Here is a 19,634-nt window from a genome sequence, read left to right as displayed (position 1 = left end):
GGGTGGGGGGTGGGGTGGGGTGGGGGACGAGGGTGAGGCAAAAAGAAATGTGAGATTCAGAGATTCAGTGTATGGTATACGGTATAGTGATAATCTGTACCTTAATATGGTGGATTTACTGCTGCCCAGGCTGCCACAGCACAGCTGCATGCAGTCTATCCCACAACTAAACCTCTTAACAGTCATCAATATTTATTCAATAATCACAGGCCTTGATTGGCTTACACACATCTGGTTTCAGACCCAACCCATACTGTCCACTTTTGCTAACAGTAGAGACACTTAATGGAAATGTCAACTGAAGTGGAAGTACTGTATAACAATGAAGTGTTCTTAGCTTGTCGAACAAAGTCCCTTTCTTATAAAATCTATGGCTCTACAGCACTGTGCTCCATTGTTATGAAGTTGTGATGGCTGTGAGTGTCTCGACTCTCCAGCGGATTGGGACTCTTTTGTTCGACAGACCATAATATAATTAATGAAAGGAATTTCAACATCTAGAAAAGTAATTTAGTTACTGGTATTAATTAACAACTGTGTTACCTCCTGCCAGTTTAGTACCATATGATTTTATATATGATGTATGTATGGAAAAGAAAATTATCCATTGCGGTACCCATGATTTGAGTTTTGATGATTACATTATATTTTCCGCTGTTTTATAGACTTTAAACTTTTAATAGAAAAATCAAGAAAGCAATTGCCACGTTAATCGATAATGTAAATAATCATTACCTGCAGCCCTACACAATTTTGAAAAGAAACAGCTACCCTCTCTCTGGAGTCAGTTAGCCGCTCTGCAGGTCTTTTCATATTAGCCTTGTTTGGCTCACCACCAGCACACAAGAAGGATGGAAGGAATCCCACCCCCACCGTCTTGGCGTCTGTTTTTAATCAACGCTCTCGTGTTTGCTTGTGTAATTTCTTTCCTTCTTTATATGTCCTGATTGTAAAAGTCAAGTTATTCTAACATTACTTTTTATGTCGGTGAGAAGGTGTGCTACCTGGAGTCAAAGCAGAAGCTGCCCCTGGCTTCACTGCGTCTACTGGACTGATGATCACAGGACGGCTGAGCCCCGTCAGCAACCTATGATACACAACACAAGCACAATGTGAAGAGGATGGCCATTTCTTAAGAGCTGTATATGAATGCAAACAAAACAAAAGGGCTGACAGAATTATCTGAACCAGCAAAGATTAGTATGTGTATGCACGTGCAGCTAGTTTTCTATTTAAAGATTATCACACAGTAAACCTTCCTCAAGAGTCCCTGTTCAGTTTGCTTCCAAACAACCAAAGATATAATCCGACAATAACTGATCTTAGGTCTGTCCCTATGCAAAATCTCCCCTAATTAATCTCTCCTGGCCCTTGTTATCTTCGTCTCTCTTGAGCTCTGAAGGAGTGACGTTAATTAGAGCTTTATGCAAATGAGTTCAAAGCTTCATCGTTTAAGGGCAAACTGCATTTCCCTTCATTCAGTGAGGAGGAGCACTCCAGAGACGGAGGCGAAATAAGCAAGGGATTACCATGACAGGATTCATTGGCTGCGAAACACAAAGTAAGGATAGCAAAGAAACGCTGTGATCAAAATTAGTGTCATGTATTTATGCCGCTTTAAAAATATCCAGACATATTGCTGTACTGAGATCAAATTGATGCTGTGATCAATTATGCTCTTGCAATTTATTGACAAAATCCTTTAGAGAAAACTAACAGGAAACTTGTAAACGAAACAGTATTATCGAGGCATCATCTAATACATGTAAAACATGAATTCATACGCCAAACAAATTTCTAATTAAGAATGCCTGCCAGACACCGTCCTATGTTTTAGTTTGGCGTGTGTTTCTGTGCTGCATGTGTGTGTTTATATGCACATACACTTCGGGGCTCCTCCGGTGGATGCTCCAGGCTCTCGGGGGGGCTCGTGCTGCGAGTGGGCTGGATGCAAACCACCTCTTGTTCCCAGCCAGGTGCCCCGGGGTCAGGGCTTTGAGGTGTGATTGGGGGTGCACATGGAGGGGCGCAGGGTGGAGCCTCTGGTGGTGGACGGGTCATGTGCTCCGGGGACAGAGCGACATCCACCCGGTCTAGAAAAACAGTAACACGTGGAACTGTTAACAGACAGCAGCAAAATATAACTTAGGGGGAATAGTCAAGTGCAGGTTTGCATTCCTCCCACCTCTTGTGGTGTCGGTGGAGTAGGGGTTGCCGTACTGCAGCTCAGCCGGCCTCTGTGGCACCAGTGGCGGAGGGGAGGGGTCCTGGGGGTAGGGAAGGGGGTAGCGCAGCACCATTGGCTGCCTGACCTCAGCGCCCTGAACACCAGCCTCCTGCTCCCTCTGCCTGCACACATAACGCTGCAGCTCCTGGAGGAGAGAGCACCCATCCCTGAGCATCATGGTACCTCAGTGGGCTAAACCAAATATTATGTATTTAAACACATATTCTATGCTCTCCAGTTAAGCAGGAAACCTTTGAAAATAGCCGAATGGTCAGAGCACATGCCACATAACTGCAATGTCCACAGTTCAAATCTGTCCTGCAACCCCCCCCGCCCCCTTTCACCTCCCCCTCATCATTTTTCAATTCTTTTTTATGGATTTTTTTCACCCTACTTGCTTTCTCATGTTTTTCTTTTACAGTTATGTTTAGATTGCCTTCGCTTTTCTGTAGTTTACTTGCATGCTCAATGTATATATGAGCACAGAACCACCGTGTTTATCTGTCTGAAGAGTGAGGGACTGATCAGGAGAGCTGTGTGAAAGAAATTCAGTCAGCGTTTCCATGGCACAGTTTCATTGTTGGGACCACACAGAGAGTAAGCACTTTGAGCTCAGAGTTAAGTTTCCCTCTACACTGTTACTGCCCTTTGTGATTATATCTGAAGCAAGAGCATTAGTACCCTACTCATTACTGTAATGGGTGTCAGACTCTGGCTCCCTCTGCTCCGGTGTTGCTGATAGAGGCACTCGCCCCCTCTCTCTCTTTTACACCCCCTCCTTCCTCTCACTATCCCCCCCCTGACCTCCTCTCTTGATGACTTCATTAGTGCGCTGCTATCAGGTTTAACATTTAAACCAGGGTTGGGAAGGTGAAACAGACACGTCGCGTGGCATTTGCACTGTCTAATGGCACTGTACCGACGGGCGAGAGAAGCAAGTATAGATGTTTTAATTAGTGGGTAGTGGGGAGTATGGAAAAGGGAAAGAAAAGCGTTCAGACACTGTACTTAAATATGATGATATTTTTATGGAATTCAATTGAAAAGGCCGACATTATCCACATACAGTGTGATTTCAACAGTCAGAGGCTTTATGCAGAGATGGCAATTTACATAGTTTTTAAAAAAATAGTTAAAATAAACAGTTTGAACTATGAAGAACTGATCCAGTATTTACTTATTTATACATAGCTAATACCTGCTGAGAAGCCAGAATGTTCTGTGTACTACGAACATGTCTGATGCTTTACCTCCTGTAGCTGCTCCTTGTCTCTCAGGGCCTGGGCAAGGTTGCGTTTCAGCTCTGTCACCTCACTGGCTCGCTCTGCCATCTGCACCTACAGATAAAAAAAAAAAAAACCCACTAACATCAGTGCAGAGTTCATAATAGTTTTCCTTAAAATGATTGTATCCATTTCAATAATCAATCAGATTTCAGTAACAAAACAAAGCTTTTCTGTTAACACCAGTTTTTACTGTTGTGACTTTTTCTTGTATTTTAACCGTCAGTCTATCCGGCCACAGTAACTTTGTCTTTGTTCTCTGTGATGTCTGGTGTATTTATTGAGTAACAAATGCTTGAACATTAAAACTGCTAAGCCGCCGCGCCCCCTGGGGGGTCTAGGGGCAGATCTGGTTTTTTGGATGTCATTTCACATCTCTTTCCCCCCTCATTATCGCTCATCTCTGTACTGTCAGACATCTGATGAAGAAAAAAATGTAAAATAAAAAAAAAGCTAAATTGCTGACTGACTGATTAGTGATAATGAAAGACAGTCTCAAGAGGATTGTGATGTAAGAAGATATTAGCTCAAGCTGTTTGATGTGCATGTTACAGGAAAGTACATTGGACATCATTATAAATTCCCAGTGCTCTAGAATAGTAGAAAGGCAAAAGGCAGAGGTTTAATAGTTAAATAACTAGAGCTTAAACTAACAATTATTTTCATTATTGATTAATATTATTTTCTTGATTAATTTATAAATTGTTTAATCTATAAAATATCAGTAGAAAATTGATAAATTCCAAAGAAGGGAATGTTTGGATTGCTTGGTTGAAAAATGACTGTAACAATTAATCAATACTCAAAGTAGGTGTCGATTCATTTTCTGCCAATTGACTAATTGATTAGTCAACTAATAGTTCCCGCTCCAAACATAACTAACTAAAAATAATTACTGACAGATTCACTCAGTTGATGGAAAGGACATATTTTATCTTTTCTGGCACTGATAAGATCCTCTTCCCTTTTTCTTGCTCCCAGGTTTGTATTTCCACTCCACTGGTGTCAACTGATGAAGATGAATATCTCTAAGCATACACACAGGCAAGCAAGTGAATGAATTAACGGGTGTCAGTGGATTTTTATTTAAGCTGGAGCTGTGTCAAATGTGCGGTGTTTACTGTAAAACACAGAGCTAAAGCCACAGAAACACAGACGGAAACCTGTGTGCAAGGCGGACTGGAGCAGACCAGGGGATCGTAGTAAATCTCTTACTTTCTAACAGGACTGACCCTGTGGGATAGTTTACATGACTAGTTGCCTGCTCTTCTCTTATTTCATCCCATTACAAAGGGTCCGACTCCCTCCTCTCCCGCGGCTTCTCTTTCTGCTTCATGTCTGTCTGTCTATCCTTCTTTCGCTTTCCTCCTTGTTCTCTTTCATCTCCTTTTGTCCTCTCTCGCTCTCCCCCCTCTTTCATAAATTTACGGCGCAGCATTAGAGGGTTAAGTTCAGGTGAAGGGAGTCTGCAACAGTGAATTTCTGTGCTCTACTCTCCCACTCCTCTCTCTCTCCCTGTCTTATTCCTCTCCCTCGCTCCGTCCTCTGGGCGGCTGATATAAACAGCCGTAAAGCATGGCGATCTGCGGATGCCTCTCTTGTCAGTCTCCTGGGCCATTAAGAGCCGCTCTGGGCCCGGGCCACTTCGCCTCAGACAGGAGACTCTATCAAAGACAGGGGAGAGCCTTATTTACAGCTCTGATAAACACACACTCACTCGTGGAGATTAAATGCCGGTAGGTACTTTGGCGGATGTTCGCACGCAAAACGCAAGCGCAAGTGCTTGTATTGAGTCACACACACTCATACCACACACATTGACTCATGTGTGGCATGGACACAGCAGCTATGTGTTCACGCAGACAGTGACCTCGTTACTCTGGTTAAATGCATGCTCAAGTAAACTGTTATGTACAGTATATTTGATAGTCTTAGACAAAGTGCTATTGTTGCCATTTATAAACCAATTAAGAAAACTGTTGTGCTGCTAATGGTATACCCTTTATCCTTGAATGGTACCCTCTTCAAAAGATTTGTAGCTTTATATAATCTATATAAAAGAGAAAATGATTCAACACTGATTTGATAAGAAGTTTTTTAAGTAACTTTATTAAGCAAAGTTCATCAAAGAAACTAGAATTGCTGCCTCGCGGTTTCATGCTCAGACTACTTTCAGGTTATATCCCTGTTTATCAAGAGTCATATAAAATGTTAATCGTATTTATAAAACTTTGTCATAATTGCTGTGTGAATTCCCTGAGTTATGGCTAAAAACGTATTTTGTGTGGCCGCAGTGACCTTGACCTTTGACCACCAAAATCGAATTAGTTCTTACTTGAGTCCAGGCGAACCTGGGTACCAAATTTGAAGAAATTCCCTCATGGCGTTACTGAGATACAGCATGGTATGGACAACCTGAAAATATAACGCCGGCCAGTGCGGAGACATAAAAAAAAAAAGCAGTTGCTGGTTCCAGCTTCTTAAAAATTAGCATTTGAAAATGTCACATTGGGCTTTGGGAATATGGGATTTTTTTCTATTTTGTGACATTTTATGGACCGAATTGACTAACATGAAATTGAAAAATGTTTAGGCTAATCAATAGTGAAAGTAATTATAAGTTAAAGCCCTAATTTTGCCAACTCACAGCACTGTGCTCATATACACCTGTGCCCACACTGCTACTGTGTCACATTTGCCAATCTACACTGGAGCATGTGTGTTCCTTTACCCTGTATTAACACAGGAAAGGTTTCTGCTGAGTGTGAGCTGGGGGTACAGTAGCTGCCTCGCTCTAGGGCTTGTACACAGCTGCTGACCATTGAGAGAGCATTACCTCATATTTCCAGCCACAACATCTGCTTGCTGGAGTTCAACCAACATCCACAGTCACAACAGCTTTGAGATATATGGTGTATGTGTCCGTGTGTAGGTGTGTAGGTGTGTGCCTTACTCTGAATCGCTCCTCCTCATTGGCCAGCCGCTGTTTGAGTGTCTCGTTGATCGCGCACTGCTCCCTCCACTTCTCCTCCATCATCGCTAGCTCTTCCTCCACCGAGCGAGTCTGTTCCTTCTCTGCCTCCCCCATGCTCATCCCCTCCACCTCCAGCAGCACCTGCTCCTCCGCACCATCCCTCTCTTCCTCTGCCTTTGGTGCACTTTCCACCTGGATGGTCTTGGCACTCTGCCTCTCATTCTCCACCTCCACCCAGCTCGTCATCCTCAGGCTCTCCTCCGGCAGGCTCTCCTTCTTCTCCTCTTTTTCTTTCTCTTCTTTTTCAATGTCTTCCTTTTGGCTCACCTCTGCCTCACCCTCCGCCTCGGCCCTCTCCTCCTGCATGTTCTGTCTCTGCCCGTCTTCCTTTTCTGTGCTGATGTGTGTGTCACTGAATGGGGGTTCCCTGTTCTGGAGGTCTGGAGTGATTGTCATCTCAGCTGCTTCTTGTAGGACTGCGGTAACTATGTTCCCTGTAAAAACACAGAAGATATACATAGTTAGCTGGATATTCCCAGATTTGATTAAAGTAATAATACTTTCTACAAAGTCCTAATTATGCATATTTGACTATAATTACTAATATATAATATAAAACACTGGGACTTACTTTATCAGTAATTTCAGAGATTTGTAATTAACATTTTTAGTGTTTCATCATTCCATCACCCCACCTCTGCTTTTATTTATCCCCCATTTCCAAGAATGATATTTGAAAATTTCCAGAGAATCTGCATCAGCTTGTTGTTTTAGGATGTGCACGTTGATGTGTCTAGGGTGAAAAGGGCAATTGTAATAGCATAGAGTTTTGTTCAGTCATGCAAAAGTGAGCCGTATCGCTGACAGCAAAATATGTCTGGCAATTGCAAAGCATTATGGTCTACTGAGGATACTGTTGGTGCCTGCTTTTATGCATGCATACCTGCTGTGGGTGATTCTGGACTAGGGGTCAGTGGCTCTTGTGTCGTCTCAGTGGATGCATTTCTCTTTGGCTCCTGCGCATGGAGACACACAGCAACGACATTAACACATCAGCACAATCTAACTTGTAGTTGTTTAGGTGTAAATCCATCAGCAGGTAATATTTCTTTTCGGACGTGTCTTTTAGTCTCACTCACCCCCTGTGACTCCGTTGTGTTCAGTTTAGCGACCTGCCTGCGGAGGCGCTGACACTCGCGGTACTTCTCCTTATAGTGTTCAGCAGCCATGTGAAGACGCAGCTTCAGCTCCTCCACCTCCCTCTGCAGCTCAGCCTCTGCCTCTGACACCACCATCATACTGGGTGTCACCTCCCCACTGGTCCCAACACCCTGAAACAGAAGGACATAGAGAGAGGAAAACGTGAAAAGATGCAATATTTGTGGATTTTTACTTGAGTTTGATTTAAAGCAACACAAAAATAGGACTTATGCTTAGCTGCAAGAAGTTTGTTTTCTACCACTGTTAAAACCTGTGATACTTCTCTTCTTTGTTGTGATTACTCGGTTCATTCATGTGCACTCCTTTATAAAGCTAAATGTAGCTCATATTTAAAAATAGGTGCGCTCGGTCATTCTTTCAATTATTTTCATCTTCCTCACATTGGCTCTCCTTCACTTTCAGATGAAAAGCTGCTCCTTTAATAAAAAACTGAAAAGTGTGAAAGTTCCCCTCATTCCTCGGCTACCAAATCACAGGAAGTGAAAGACACAGACACAAAACAAAGGAAGTCTGAACACTGACCACTTCCTTCTGTGCAGTGCTCCTCATGCGGTCTAACTGGCTCTCCATGCGTTGGCACTCGGCCTGAGCATCAGCAAGACTGGCACGGAGCTTGTCAGCCTCCAGTCGGGCGCGGTACAGCTCAGTCATAGTGTGGTCACGGGCGCTGGCTGAGTCACGGAGCTCAGAAGCCAGCAGGGAGGCCTGCTGCCGGGACGCCTGCAGCTGCTCCTCGGCCTGACGGAGCTGCTCACGCACACGGGCCAGCTCTGCCTAAACACATTTAAAATTTATATATAGATGAACTGATTTTGCTAAAAGGATGCGGAGATATATGTGCATAAACATGTAATGAATCTGGATACTCACACAGGAATATGGACAAAGGATTTATTAGTTGTGTTTATACTTTGGCTGTCTATTTATTTGATGCTGGCATCAATATTACAAACAACCACTACTACCTTGTCGGCCTTATGCGCCAGCAGCTCTTTCTCCAGGCTGTCCCGCTGAGCAACACAGGCTCTGAGCCTCTCCAGCTCCTCCTGGAACTGGGCAATGGTCACCTCGCGGTTCAGCTCCACTGCTTTCAACATCTGTAGCTCTGCACTCAGCTTAGTGTTCTCCAGCTCAGTGCTGCGCAGGTGAGCCTAAACATGTAAACAGCACGGAGAAAGAGAGAACTGCCAAGGTCAGAATAAAGACTGAGAATCACACAGGCTTTGATAGTCCAAAATGAACCTTTCCATTTATCCAGCCTTTTAGTTATGAAGAGCCTTCTCCCACCTTGTAGAGGTCTCTCTCATCCTTCTCGTTCTTCAGTTGACTCTCCAGACTGTCCCTCTCTGCTGTCAGCTTCTTGAGACGATCACGCAGGCTGGGAGAGAAATAATGGAAATAAGATTTGTGAGGCTTTCCTCTGCCAACCTGTCAAACTACGGCATCACAGTGCACAGGATGTCAAGCCACAGATGGAATGTCAGGGAATGTCCGCTTATTGTTCACTAGCTACATAGGCAACTTCAGCAGGCCTCACTCATGGTACTGCATTTGTAAAATGACCATCAAATGACAGTAACATCTGTTTTTCTGTGCAATATGTAATGCTTCCTGGTTGGCATGTTTTTTGGCAAAATTTTGTATGTGTTTGGTTGTGAGTGCACATGCATGCAAACATTAACAGGGGTGGGGTGAAGAAAAACAGAAAGCTGTTCCAATTTAATGAAGGCTAACACAGTAGCCTTTCATTAAATATGTTTATGAATCTTATAAAACTTCTGTCTGAGTGGCACTGATTCCATTCAAAGACTATTTTCAAGGCCCTAGTTTGTGCTTTGTGTTCTTTCGTCCGCTGCATGTACATATGAGTGGAACGATGAAGGTGTTGAGGAAGCAGAAGGCCGGCAAGAAATCCCCCTCAAACACAGTTATTCAAACCGTCACCTCCTCACAGAAATGCATGAGATTGGATGATTGATGGTCGAGCATTCTCCACTCACCAATCGAGCTCCGTCTCCTTTTGCAGGCCTCTCTGGGTGACTCCCAGCAGGTCCTCCTCCAGCTGGCGGACCCGGTCCGTGGCCTCTGTCAGCTTTCTCCTCACCTCCTCCCTCTCTTCTGACAGGCCCTGCGATGAGCGCAGCAGCTCCTATGGGACAGAGAGGCAGCTGTGGATCACACTGACCTGCCAATCTCTGCAGCTGAATCAGCACGCTGAACTTGGCAGAGGAGGTAAAAGTGCTGGACTACGTCAGGAGCTTATGCAATGCTCATGACTTATTACATATGGTAATATTTCATGTGATGCATGACATTCATGTTGCATATATTACATAATGTATGTTGCACTGTTGTATTTGGAATACAGCCCTTTATTTGGAATATAAAGGACTAATCATCTTAGCACATGTATATCTGCACAAATATCTGCAAACAGTCTACAGTCTAGGATGCAGTAAAACATGTATTATATGTAGCTCTTAAACTTTATTTCAAAGTGTTTTTAATCTTATTTCATATAAATTTATACTTTCTCTGTTTACTACCTCCAAAGCATATTTCTAGTGCAGGTATAGAATGTAAATTTCCCCTCTGGGGATCTGGACAGTCTTATCTCATCAATCAGAAATCAAAAGTTACAAATTGTAACTTGTGAAACTTTGATGGCCTCAAAACACACATTCAGCATTTGAAGTTGCTGTAATGTTCCTTAATTGAACACACAGCAGCAGTGTGGAGTGAATGCGTGCAGGAATAACCTGCCTAATATCAGTGAACTAAAAACTCAAATTCCTGCTATTGTACAACAGATCCTGTGAGGTCAGTTTTCTCCTATGAGGTGCGCCTTGCTGAGGAAATGCCTTGTTTGAACTTGGTGCAAGTCAGCAGTGAAGGACATTAAATCACTCACAACTAATATTGGTTGTGTCAGAGCAACATACCTCTGCAAACACCATCCTTTTTTATTTGTAGCTTGCGCACGCGCGGACGCGCGCGCGCGCACACACACACACACACACACACACACACACACACACACACACACACACACACACACACACTCAAGAGGACGGACACACAGCTTCACATTCAAGGACATATGCAGACAGACAGGTAGCACAGAGCACAGCCATCAATCCACAACAGATATACAGTGCACATGCACAACGCATTCAGGCCTGTCTCCCTCTGGGCTTGGCTCTGCGTAGATTACTGTATGATTTTTACGGCTGGCGTTTGGGAAGCACTTTAGCAGTGCATAAAGACCTTATAAAAAGTGTAGTCGTAAAATTAGCAGCCACAAAATATGTACTTATGTTTTCATGTTAAACTCAAAGGATATTTTCATCAGCGTGGCATGAGCTAACGCACCTACTGTAAATACTCTACAAAAGACACACACCTACTCACACAAGTCGTATATCTGCAGATGGACATGCCTGTTGAATGAAAAGCAGCACGGTAATAACAGTGTGTGTGTGTGTGTGTATTGCCACGTAATTTATGGCGATTTTGTCCTTCGTAAAAAGGAGCAGCGGACTAACTCAAAGCAGCCTGCTCTTACTCTTGAGCCCGGACCTGAGGGCTGCACTAGGGGGCGATAAGAGACTAGATTCAAACTCACTAAACTCTTGGCAAGTGTCAGTGTTTCACCTCTCCCTTCCTCTGCAAACCCCCTTCTCTGCTTTCATTGGGTTGACTGGTTTTAGGCGTGTGTGCCAAGCTACTGCTTATCAAATGAGCAAGTCATAAAATACTAAAATCTGATATCTGACTCATCCTGGTGAACGAATGAGAGAAAAAGTTTATTAAATCAATGTGGAGCATGACTCATTACTCTTATTAAATTTTGGCAGAGGTTTCTAAACGTATTTTTATCTACCTTGCTTGTGCAAAATAATTGATTTTCTTTTCATGCCAATAGGTATCTCTGAACTGTAATCAGTGAAAATTGAGAGAGAAAGACGGGGACAGAGAGACAGACAGTGAGAAAGCAGTGGCCACTGAATCGCGTGACTGAGTGGTGTTTGTCCCTGAGGCTGGGCAGGGCTCTTTTTTCAGGCAAGCGGTTTTGCGGACTACCCTCCTCTCATTCCACACACAGACTAAAAGGGTTTGCAAGCGGGTGGCATAATGAGTGTGTTTGTGTGTGAGTGTGCACGCGCGCTTGTGCATGTGTGAATGCACATTAGAGGGGCCCTGTGGTGTGGAACCCGAATGTGAGTGTGAGAATGAAAGGGGGGGGGGGACAGATTGTGCATGTGTATGAGCGTGTGCGTGTGTGTTTGTGTGTTTGACGTCATGTTTGTTCACTCTGTGGTTGCGATGGCACCGTCCCTGACGCCAGATGCCCAAGAAAACTGCGTCCCAATTCCGTTCTGGCCCACTGAGTCAGGTCGTTAAAGAAGGAGAGAAAGACTGACATGCACATACACACACATGCAAACACACGCGCACACGCTCAAGCACGCACACGCTGTGGCTCTTTGTGTGACTCTAAAACAGGGACACAGATTATTCATAAATTCGGGCTTTTGAAGTTTTCAAACCTGTGATCACTGGTGAGGAACCGGCTCCAAACACATGTGCAAATAGAAGCTAACCGTCTATGTATGCACTCACCTCTGCACATGTACACACTCCCACTTGCACACATGCACAAACACACTGAAACTACCTCACCTTCAATTTCAAATGCGCAAAAAATTAAATTTTGATTAGAAAAACTATTTTTTATTTATTTATTCAGATACACGTGCAGACACCTAAACTATATCTAGTCCGTCCTAAATCCTCGTTACTGATTATATGTGCAGAAAAAAAACATAATGTCTCTGTCTTCATACATCCCGATCTGCCATCTCGTGACCTCACCCCCCCTCTCTAACCTGGTTGTGTGTCCGCAGCAGGCAGCACGTCTCCCTCTCCTGCTCCCTCTCCCTGGCCAGTCGTTTCTGCTCCTCCTGGAGCTGTTGTTTCTCCTCCTGCAGAAGCCGCATGGCCTTCAGCAGCTCCCTGCGCTCCTGCTGCGCCTCCTCCACTCGCTATAAAGCAGGAGAGAAGTTAAGGGTAAAGAGAGAGAAGGCGAGAATGGCAACTGATGTTGTATGATATATTGTGTGCTGTTTTTATGGAAGCCTAGAGGGACAATAATGTAATAGTTTATTAATGCCAAAAGGGGAATGTGTCCTCCCATCCACCACCTACTCAGTGAGGTCAGAGGTCAGGGTCAGGTCCAGAACAGCACTTGAGAATCTAGTAGGGATGTAGTACTTCGCTATAAGACCCTTTATTGGGGATCAAGATCCAGGAAGATGGAAAACTGATAAAGAAATATGTTCGTCTTCTGTGGCCTACCTCTAGCAGACCGGTCTTGGTGGTGACGACCAGTATGTCTGAGTTGCTGTCGTCCTCGGTAACAGTCAGCAGCTCCTCGGTGGGCGTGGCTGACCTGAACTGGAAGGGTGTGCTGGCTCCTCTGATGTCACCGGCATGTGTGACATAACAGAACTGGTAAAACTCTCCGTCAGACTTTGGTACATAATACCCTATGGTGCAAAGAGATAAGAGTGTGTGTGTTAAATCCACTTTTCGTTTCTAATTTGATTTAATATTCACTTCATCAAGTAGTACCTATTTCAGTTGATCAGGAAGAATTGAAAGTAAACCCGGTAAAAACATTTAAACAATATCTACATCTGTTCTGCTTCAAATGGAGAGAAACTACTACACTGCGTGAAAAGCAGTGAGCACGGTCTCTTTCACACAGCACAGTAGGAAGTAAATTTATCAGACAACACTGAACGTTTCGATAGGTAACACATCATTTATATATGCTAACATTTCAAACAGCCCATAGCTACACTCTGAGAGCTCACTGGAGCACATTGCTGACGTGTTAGGCCTGGTTCTCTGGGACGGAGGAGTAAGTACAGAACATCCGCCAGCCAACTGGTTTTACTGACTACTGACACACCACAGCATGCTCTCATATTTTCACTGTGTAATATCTGACCGTTCCAGACCCAGTAAAACCAGTTTGCAGACCCTCAATGTGTATGTGTGTGTATGTGTGTGTATGTGTGCGGTTTGAGAGGTGCTCAGGTCCCAGGCCGCCGTTTGCGGCTGTGTTCCCTTATTAAATAAAAGTGCTGGTTTTTATATGTGCCGTAAAATGGAGGAGTTACTTTGGAATACACTGAGTCTGTATAGTGGTTTACATAGTGTGAGTCTGTGTGTGTGTACCTTGAAACACAACAGTCCTGTGAACAGTACTTCCTGGTTCATAGTTTTCAGGCATAGGAGACCAAAGGAAGGTGTAATAATCCCTGGCTGTGCTCCAACCGACCTGAGGAGGCAATGTAAACAAAAATGAACATGTTGATCCACGAGAAAAAATAGTGCCTGTCTACACAGTGTGAAGCAATCGATATTATGTTGTAAAATCATGAATTTCCAATTTATTTTTGCGTTAACATATATGATAAGCAGGCTGATTTCGTCACGATTACATTTTTCAACAACACACTTGATAAAGGAACCTGGAGGATTAGATACAATGTTCGAGGCAAGAATGGAAACATTTAAAACCATGGCTCCTCATTCTTCCACACACCTCCTCCTCCCCTCACTTCCTGCCCCTTTTGGGCTCACAAAAAAAAAGAAAAAAAAAAAAGAGGGGGAGCGAAGGTGTGAGATTGGGGCGGGAAAGCAGGGCTGTACATAGCTTTGTGTGTGAGTACACACATGCGCAGACTGGTGAGACGGCAGAGAACGTCCTACGTGGTAATGAGGAAAGGGTTGGGGAGGGGGAGTACGGGGGAAGAAGGTGAAAATTTTACACAAAATGGCAAGGGAGATGTAATTCCATGAATTTCATGTGTTGTTAGGTGACAGATGATGAAAGGGAGTTGTGAACATCATAACTCAGGTCCTGCGTTGTAAATCTGTCGCACACAACCACACACTCTCCCTGTCTGGGTCGCTCATGTACATACACACACCCCGCTTCAGCTCACACATCACATGTTTATAACATTACATAACTGCACTTCAGCTGTGGATAACTCAACCACCTGTGGCACTATGGGACTTTTTTACATTTCAAAAAACGAAAGGAAAAGTGGCAACCGAGAGAAACCTTGTCGTTTGGACAGCTGTTCAGACAGTTTAGAAACTATGCTAAACAGATGCAAGAAAAACTGGAAGGGGTTACTCAATTCACAATCAAAAATCTGATAATAAAGTGGCAGTAAACTTTCAACAGGTTCCCATGAACCATTACTGCAGTTAAATATTTAAATAAACAATGAATAAATTAACAATTTAATGAATTTAAGTAACAAAAAACAATCCAGGAAAAATAAGAATAAGCCAATATGTGACAAAGAATTTGGAAGCCTTAACCAGTGACAGTAAATCAACTAAGCTATTCAAAACATTTGTCAAAATTTCAGGTTGGATAATGCTGTTGCATGATACATAATTGCAGTGTTTGCCCTATCAACCCATTACATTGAACATAATGCTATCCAAGCAAATGGTAATAGTCAGTGTGGAAACCTAGGCCAAGAACATTCTTTCCACCTCCAACAGTATCTCAGTGAGAGGCTTGGCTGCCGTGAACTGCTGCCAAGTTTGCTTGTGTGCTCACGTGTATTTGCTTAAGACAGAGGAGACATAAATAATTTTGCTAATTGCAGAGTGAAGTTGACTGACAGTGAGTTAGGTATGGTGTGGCATTCCAACACGGGAGTGATGTTATAAAATAATCACAGGCAAAGCAGCTATCAATCATTCAGCCAAGGTGTGAGAGAACAGCACGATGACACGTTAATTATACACTCACACAACGGGTTTCTCCCTGCCGACCCAACAAACATGCCACAACCAAAAAAAACCTCCAGAGGGCTTTTGAGGGAGTTGTGTGTCTGTGTCTGTGTGTGTGTGTGTGTGTGTGTGTGTGTGTGCGTGCGTGTGTGTGTTGTGCATGTGTATGTAGATAAACCAAACTTTCACAGGACAAATGAAGGTAAAAACAATGTTTTTCAATTTTTGAGTGAATAAAATAGTCACCATGCTGGAAAACAAAAGAAAACTTGACGAGCTTGATTAGAGTGTACACTGTTCATGTTTACTGTGTATACAATGCATGTGAGGACTGCTTGAGAGCACCACCATCTAACAGCAAGTTCGTTTTACTAGGATCCTTATTATTGTACTATGAACATTTTCAGCCACTAGGTGGTGTCTGTGCTCAACTCAAATGAACAGTGTCTGTCTGAGCAGTCTGAGTCATCCTCACAAGTCAGCTCTATTGCTCAGTGTATCTCTCTCTGTCTCTCTCTCTCTGACACAGGTAACGCCTATAGATGTGAAAGGTAAGAGGGGGGAAATGCTCTCTCCCTGAGTCATCTACCACACAGGTTTTGCCTCTCGGAGGCAAAAAGACAAACATTGCAGACAAGCATTTTCATCAATGTTGAGCATTGGTGCTGAGTGAGAAAGTCAAATCTAATCACTCATTTATAATAATACAGCAACCTGTTTATTTTTACATTATCGCTTCCAAACACCCAAGGCAAAACAGAAGATGGATAAGCATTTGTATGGTGGTATCAGCTCATTTCCTGTTATTATTAAAGTGGGTGATTATTATTTATAAAAGCACACATAAATACTGATCTGTTCATACATGCCCTTCTGATTTAAAGGGAGAAATGATCACAAGTAAAATTAGTTTATCCTATATAATATATACACTCACACTGTCAATATTGTCACAGAATTAAATAAGATCTAACATCTCTCTAGAAAGACAGACATTTACGTTAAAAGGATTAAGGAAGTGTAGTCTGCTTGTTCCCTGACATGGAGCACTAACCATCAAACAGGTTTCATTAGCGTGGATTACAACAATTAAATTTTCCAATTGACTTTTTCCAAATAAACCCAGCATCTTTATTCTTTTTTAATTGAGCTGGTGGATTTGAAGTCAGTTCTTAAACAACGATAAAATGTTTGTCTTTTGACTTTACGAGACATTAAGTTTCCTAGTTCACATTTCCTGTTAATTACGTGTGAGATTTGATGGCCTTGATAAAAGAGCTGAGCTGAGGGGGAGGTTGGTTAGCAGGAAGTAGAGAAAAGACTGATGGAAAGTCAGAGGGAAACGAACAAGTGAAGTGGGGGGAAAAGAGGTCCTAATAAGAATCAGAGTGGTTCATAAAGAGCACCAAATGTTTGCCCCCCAGCGAGACCTACTGAAACCAGCCCACCATGTACACTCTTCCTCTTTCTGCAAGCAGTGCAACCACACCAAAGCTTGCGGTGAGGTTTTAGGCATGTAGTGAAGAGCTGAGGCATTAGTGTCAAGGCGGATGTATGTGTTAAATGTGCCAAGCTCAAACCTATGGCCAATTAATAAAACCCTAACACATAATCCATTTCAAAAACACTTGTGTAATGGGCTGGGAATAGCTCCAATCTCTGAGTATCTCTTTGTAATTTAAGTGATTCAGATTAAGGTCCTGAATTGATTATGCTTGGCTATGTCTTTGAAAGGATGATCTGAGTCATAGCAGCTGTAGTGTGCGTGAGCGTGTGTGTGAGTGTGAGTGGGAGTGTGTGTGTGTGTGTGTGTGTGTGTGTGTGATGTACCTTAAAGATGCCCACCCAGTCTTTGGGGTGGGGTGTAATGTAAGGGGTCAGGGTGTAGCGACACTCCAGGGGCGCCTGAGGCAGGAAACTCTTCCCCACATTCTGGAAGATGACGTGGGCAAAGTTGGACGTTTCCATGACGCTGACGCTGCTGCCCGGCGACGAGTCCACCACCTGGAACGACGACATGGTATCCTATTGGTCACTTCATTTGTCTGTAAGGGAAGAGCAGCAAAGAGGAAAAGAGACACTGAGAATAAAAAATTTGTGATGGAAATATATAACTCTTCCACTGAGTCATGCACACAAAGCCAAAATTTAATTTGTCTGAAATCAAGCTCTTTCATTCAAGTTCCTAAACCAGCTCAGAAAATATGTATGAGTGAAGTCAATAACAAAGCAGAGGTGTAGTGATGTGTATAAAAAGATATATGGCATGGGGATTTACAGTACTCTAGATCTACCTTAAGTTGCCAAGGACACATATCACTGTTCATTTTGCAGAGCAAAGCTAAAGTCACTTATACTGAATAATCTCTCTTGTAATTTGTGACATTTACTAAGCACAGAAGACTTTTGTTGCCTGACTTCAGTCTTCCTTTAAGGCAGTGCCTTAAAACAGCAACAAGTGTGGGGACAAGCACTGTCCTTCTCTGGGAACGAAAATCCCTTCTCAGCCTTCTTTCTATAACCCACAAGGTTTCTGGAGGAGGACAAAATGGATGAGTGGATTACTGGTATTGAATGCTGGACATTTAGTAACAGGAGTATATTTATAGTGTGGTAATGCACTTTTACTTAAGGGGGAACTCCATGAGTTTTCTAGTCAAAATCAATTTACTAGTCATGGTGAGCCTGTGAAAACAGTTGTGTGCTTTGTCCTCAGTGATTGTGATGTCATGGAGAGTAAAGGACGTGGGCTTTAACCAGGAAGTGACAGCCTAAGGAGTGATGCTTTTAGGTTGCATTACATTAACTATAGCATTAAGTATTCCCGGAGCATGATATATACAAGGGACTTTAAGTCAGGATATCTCTGTGGCATCACTTATAACAATCTTTTTTTTTTAAATTTGTCCCTTGCAAGTCACCAAACTAACTAAATACAATGCTATCTGAATCAGTTGAGGACAGTTGCACCTTTTAACCAAGAAAACAACACACCACTGTAACTGAGGACCTTACAACAAGACAGCTGACTGTAAACTGCTCAAACTACGCCTTTGTTTTGGTGGTGGGGAGAAGCGGAGGAAAAAAGGCAAGTGCTAAATATGTGTAGCTACTTGCAAGTGATGCAGCTGCTTTGCATCCCTGGCCTCTGTTCACCATCCCCTTAATGAGAACGAGGCTAAAACAACAAACGATCCTACCCTACATTTCCATGTGACCCAACCCTGGACTCCTGACTAAGATACACGCATGTGAAAGTCATAACTGGGGCTCGATTCAGCTTACCAGCTCACACATCATTGTCTGTACACTGAGTCACACCGACCAACGCTTCACACAAATGTACGACAAAAGCGTTACGGGACAGCTCTGTCATGTAAAACTGGCTCAGTTAGCCAGAGGATAATCTTATTTACGGTGGCTAGGCAGCTAACATTAGCTTGCGAACAGGCCATGTCGTGTCAAGTCACTAGCTAGCTAAACACTATCCTAGAGAAACAAGAGACGGAATTACAGGCGTTGATTTCAATTGAAATTGAAAGAGTACCCTTTTCATATGAATTCCACTTGCAAAAAGAGAGAATTGTTGTCGGACAGTCCGATGTTTTTGCCACTGTCCCCGTTGTTGTCAAAGCTCTGACGATGATGCGTCTCCTCCTGAAAGAGCAGATGATGCTGAACTTCCGGGATGCTGAGCAGCGCCGAGGATGCTGAGGATGCTCACGAGAAGAAGGCAGATGTGGTCTATAAAGCCGAAAAAGGCTCCATTAATTATTTGCTAGAAATTATTTAAATCAAATCTTTCCATTTTTTCCTGATATTTTTCTCCTTGTGGCTTAAAACAATTCCACAAGTCTATAAATAGTTGTATTGTAGAAGTCATCTGCAGTTTCCAACACTGCAAAGCAAACAATACATTGTAAAGTTAATTATTTGATAATTCTATTGATTTTTGCATTTATACGGCGGTATGGAGTGAATACTGTACAGACAGTAGCGGCTAAAGGGCATTAACAAGTAAAAGCACAGGATGTCCCGCCTTTGCTTCATTACCATTGGCTGTCGGAACTGACCGAGAGATCCGATTGGTGAAAATCAC

The 19,634-nt window shown here is 43.1% G+C and overlaps 1 protein-coding gene across 1 annotated transcript in view; it reads right to left on the bottom strand.

Annotated features, from left to right (window-relative positions):
- The window catches only part of tax1bp1a (Tax1 (human T-cell leukemia virus type I) binding protein 1a), a 21,199-nt gene extending 1,708 nt beyond the window's left edge, over positions 1 to 19,491 (bottom strand). Inside the window, exons 1-16 of the mRNA XM_023431056.2 lie at positions 19,083 to 19,491; positions 17,366 to 17,580; positions 13,952 to 14,054; positions 13,064 to 13,254; positions 12,595 to 12,750; positions 9,706 to 9,854; positions 8,993 to 9,083; positions 8,671 to 8,856; positions 8,228 to 8,479; positions 7,624 to 7,815; positions 7,428 to 7,500; positions 6,464 to 6,978; positions 3,478 to 3,564; positions 2,186 to 2,372; positions 1,885 to 2,093; positions 1,005 to 1,087 (exon numbers count right to left, since the gene is read on the bottom strand). Coding sequence (XP_023286824.1) covers positions 1,005 to 1,087; positions 1,885 to 2,093; positions 2,186 to 2,372; positions 3,478 to 3,564; positions 6,464 to 6,978; positions 7,428 to 7,500; positions 7,624 to 7,815; positions 8,228 to 8,479; positions 8,671 to 8,856; positions 8,993 to 9,083; positions 9,706 to 9,854; positions 12,595 to 12,750; positions 13,064 to 13,254; positions 13,952 to 14,054; positions 17,366 to 17,554 — 2,663 coding nt within the window. The 5' untranslated portion in view covers positions 17,555 to 17,580; positions 19,083 to 19,491. The remainder of the gene's footprint in view (positions 1 to 1,004; positions 1,088 to 1,884; positions 2,094 to 2,185; positions 2,373 to 3,477; positions 3,565 to 6,463; positions 6,979 to 7,427; positions 7,501 to 7,623; positions 7,816 to 8,227; positions 8,480 to 8,670; positions 8,857 to 8,992; positions 9,084 to 9,705; positions 9,855 to 12,594; positions 12,751 to 13,063; positions 13,255 to 13,951; positions 14,055 to 17,365; positions 17,581 to 19,082) is intronic.
- Positions 19,492 to 19,634: the final 143 nt, after the last annotated feature.

This window comes from Seriola lalandi, unplaced genomic scaffold (genome assembly GCF_002814215.2).
Source record: "Seriola lalandi dorsalis isolate HSWRI2012SDOR001 ecotype SW California unplaced genomic scaffold, Sedor1 jcf7180002054916, whole genome shotgun sequence".
Taxonomy (NCBI): Eukaryota; Metazoa; Chordata; class Actinopteri; order Carangiformes; family Carangidae; genus Seriola; species Seriola lalandi.
Note: the sequence above shows the minus strand (reverse complement) of the source record. Positions and strands in the feature narration are given on the sequence as shown.